The following is a 3,846-nucleotide window of genomic DNA, read 5'->3' as shown; positions in this document are numbered from 1 at the left end:
CGGGGGGGGGGGGGGTGTTGAGGAGTAGGCAACTGTGAGGCAGTCTGTTAAAGGAGCAGGGAAAGAAATTTTGTGTACCTGACCTAGTTTAGTTGGTCCGGGTGATCTTCACCTTTTGCCTTTTTTTTTTTCCCCCACATTATATGGAAAGAAACCATAAACCTGGGGGAAAGGTGAGAAGTATTGGTCTAGTTATCTTTCCTTCCTTGATCCTTTACTGGTATCCACAGATTCCTGTTGCCATCACCCTGGGGTCCCAATCTTCCATGATGCACTTAAGGTGAGGAGTAGGTGAGGGGGGATAGCAAGAGCATTTCTCAAAGGAAATATACCCAGGAAGCTAAGCTGATCTGGGTCTCTTGTTATCAGGGTTGGTCCTGCTGCCGAAAGCGAACGGTAGATTTCTCTGAGTTCTTAAACATCAAGGTAAATCCTTTACTTCCTTGGATTCTACCCCCAATAGAAGGATTCTATTCCTAATCCTTATCTCCTTATCCATACTAGGGCTGTACTATGGGACCACACTGTGCTGAGAAGCTTCCTGAGGCCCCTCAACCTGAGGGCCCTGCTACAAGCAGTACACTGATTCAGGAGCAAAAACCTCTGAATACGATTCCAAAGTCAGCAGAGACCTTGCGCCGGGAAAGGCCCGAGTAAAAATGAGGATGCCCCTGGGTTTTTCCTAGGAGTGATTAATGGGTCACTGGGGTTTGGGAACTAGGGATATGAGGAGAGCCAGGTGTCGGGGTTTGAGTGGTGTATATTTTGTACCTTAGGAAAAATCTGTGTCTGGAAATAATGTCCTTTGCTCTAAAATGGTATGGGATGATGGGATATCTTGAGTCAACAGAGTAGAAATACAAATACTTTATAACACAAATACATACTTTATAATACAAAATACATAATATAAATACATACTTTAATTTTTTTTCCTAAAGATGACCGGTAAGGGGATCTTAACCTTTGACTTGATGTTGTCAGCACCACGCTCTCCCGAGTGAGCCACAGGCCGGCCCTAAATACATGCTTTAACACAAGGGACATTGTTGAGAATGACTTGATTTTTTTTTCTTTCTGGAAAAGAGCTTTTAAAGATAAATCTTACCTCAAGAAAAGGATGTAGTATTGGCAGCCAGGAGACAGCAGAGACTAAATTAATTTTGTGGAAATAATACAAGCAACAGAAGAAAGCCATATTAGGTCCACAATTAGATAAACAGGAAGAGGAAATGACACAGTTCTGCAGAGAAATGTGCATAGATTTAGAACAACTGAGTAGATGGGCAAGAGAAATCCTGGGGATTTCTCCAGGGTTCAGGGATTTGAGATGTCCACAGAGATGAACATTGGCAATGGGGTTGCTACCCAATTTCTCCAACCCTGCCTCACTTTCAACATATTTCTTTGACTGCATTACCACTGGTGGGAATGTAAGAGCTGGCAATCATGGTTAATGGGTCAGAACTAAATTACGTGCCCATAACCCTTAGGTCAGAGCTGCCTCTGAAGCTGTTACCGCTAAATATATCCCAAGCCCTAGAAGTGGCATTGGAACAGAAGGAACTAGACCAGGAACCTGGGGCAGGTAGGTGGGTCCTCAGTAGGACAGGCTACATAGACTGGAATTTAATGGAAGTGACAATTGGGTTGGGCGAATGTATACATTCCTGACTCTGTTTCCCTTGCCCAGGACTTGATAGTAGTCTCATCTGGACTGGTTCCAGCTGCCAGAACCCAGGATGTGATGCTGTGAGTCAGAGTTTTGGGGGCCTTAAGCATGTGGCTGAGAGGTGGTACACCTGAGGGATGACCTAGATATGAGGCTGAGTGAGGTATGCCTTAGAATGACCTGATTCTTCTTTATCCTTCTTAGATTTACCAAGGCCCTGAGAGTGATGCTACTCCATGTACCTACCACCCAGGAGCACCTCGATTCCATGAGGGGTGAGGGAGGGGACTGGGTGGGCTGTGAGGCAGGTTTCTCCTAATATTAGTCATAAGATGGGAGTAGGGGCTGGGGGGGTGGGGGCAGAATTCAGTTGAATTATCTTCCTACCTCAGGATGAAGTCTTGGAGCTGTTGTGGCATCCAGACCCTGGATTTTGGGGCATTCCTGGCACAGCCAGGATGCAGAGTTGGTAGACATGACTGGGGAAAGCAGGTAAGCCCCAGCTTTCCTGAACTCTTGATTAGAACCCAATCCCGGAGATAATAAACTCCCCTCCCCATACCTCATGGCCAAGCTCCCTATCTTCTCCCTTTCGTATGGACCAAATAAAATTCCACTCCTTATCCCTCAACAGCCCAGAGGCTTTGCGATTTAAGGTAATGTTAATCTTTCTGAGACTCTGTCACTTCTCTACACAGACCATGAGAACTCCCCTCGGGTTAAGACTTTATTCTTAGCACCTGCATTTCACATCTTCTCTTTAGCTGCCAGCATCTTGCCGCCATGATTGGCACCAGACAGATTTCTTAGTAGTGGTGACTGTATATGGCCAGATTCCACTTCCTGCATTCAACTGGGTGAAAGCCAGTCAAACTGAGGTAAGGAATGATCTGATGCTGGATGGGAGGCTAGTGAATTGGGTGATATTACAATCTTACAGGCAGAGTTTCTGTATGTAGTTAACCTGTAGGCTCCATAGTCCCCTGAGAGGAAAGGAGAGCTATTAGGTCAGGGTTGTCTGGCTGGCCTGTGGATCACACGTTTGGCCTGGTTCTCTGTTGTAATGACTTGTTACTACCCCTGTAATTCTTTTCTCTCAGCTTCATGTCCACATTGTCTTTGATGGTAACCGGGTATTCCAAGCACAGATGAAGCTCTGGGGGGTAAGTGAAAAGAATGGGGCACAGGAGGGGGAGGCAGATGGGGTGAAAGAAGGGCCACACTGGAATGAATAAAGGATATCTTGAGGGAAGGAGTTGTAGTGGGAAAGTGGAGGTTTTCTGTTCATTTGCTTTCATATTCTCCCTCTCTCTCTCCCTCCCCTTTCCCTCTCTCTCCCATTTCTTTTCTCTCTCCTCTCTTCCCCTTATTATATTGTCTTATTCCTCCCCTATCTTTTTTCCCACCTTACATTTAAAAAAATTTTTCTCTCTCTCATTCATCACCACTCTACCCCGACCCCAATCCCTTTGATTTCCTCTTCTCTTTCTTCTGTGTTCCTCTATCTTTCCCTCCTCCTCAGGTCATAAACGTGGAGCAGAGCTCTGTCTCCTTGATGCCATCTCGGGTTGAAATCTCCCTGGTCAAGGCTGACCCAGGATCCTGGGCCCAGCTGGAGCACCCCGATGCACTAGCAGAGAAGGCTAGGGCAGGGGTTTTCTTAGAGATGGATGAGGAAGAATCTGAGGATTCAGATGATGATCTGAGCTGGACAGAGGAGGAGGAAGAGGAGGAAGCTATGGGGGAATAGTGACACCAAACAGTTGAGTGTCTAGATAGGACTTCAGTGACTCCCTTAGAATCTCAGAGACCAGGATATGTTTGGCCATGTGGTGTCATTAAGCAGCAGGAGGCTGAAGGAGGGGAGAACAAAACTGTCCAAACCATGCTGTTTTTTCTCTTAAATAAATCTTATATTCTGCAATTTTACATAGTGTCATTCTCTCATCTCACTATCTAAGATCATATTCATTTGTCCCAACTTCTGTGTGTGTTTGACACAAGTGTGTGAAAACAAGCACATGTACATTTCAATCTATTCCTCGCAATCACCAGGTATTTACTGAGTACTTCCTTTGTGCCCAGTTATGTGTTAGGTGGTTTAGAGATATCTGAGAAAAAGAAGACTTACTCATTCTTCCCAAGAAAAGTATTGTCTGGCTGACAAGTCAAGG

The 3,846-nt window shown here is 45.4% G+C and overlaps 1 protein-coding gene across 1 annotated transcript in view; it reads left to right on the top strand.

Moving 5' to 3' along the window:
• Positions 1-3,599, top strand: part of ITGB1BP2 (integrin beta 1 binding protein (melusin) 2) — a 4,543-nt gene extending 944 nt beyond the window's left edge. The window contains exons 2-11 of the mRNA XM_008567551.1: positions 231-280; positions 370-426; positions 505-653; positions 1,494-1,588; positions 1,694-1,752; positions 1,877-1,947; positions 2,065-2,164; positions 2,437-2,550; positions 2,773-2,835; positions 3,195-3,599. Coding sequence (XP_008565773.1) covers positions 231-280; positions 370-426; positions 505-653; positions 1,494-1,588; positions 1,694-1,752; positions 1,877-1,947; positions 2,065-2,164; positions 2,437-2,550; positions 2,773-2,835; positions 3,195-3,422 — 986 coding nt within the window. The 3' untranslated portion in view covers positions 3,423-3,599. The remainder of the gene's footprint in view (positions 1-230; positions 281-369; positions 427-504; positions 654-1,493; positions 1,589-1,693; positions 1,753-1,876; positions 1,948-2,064; positions 2,165-2,436; positions 2,551-2,772; positions 2,836-3,194) is intronic.
• The last annotated feature ends 247 nt before the right edge of the window (positions 3,600-3,846 follow it).

Source organism: Galeopterus variegatus, unplaced genomic scaffold, assembly GCF_000696425.1.
Source record: "Galeopterus variegatus unplaced genomic scaffold, G_variegatus-3.0.2 Scaffold331, whole genome shotgun sequence".
In the NCBI taxonomy this organism is placed as follows: Eukaryota; Metazoa; Chordata; class Mammalia; order Dermoptera; family Cynocephalidae; genus Galeopterus; species Galeopterus variegatus.
The sequence above is the reverse complement of the archived record's forward strand: the minus strand, read 5'-3'. Positions and strand labels throughout refer to the sequence as shown.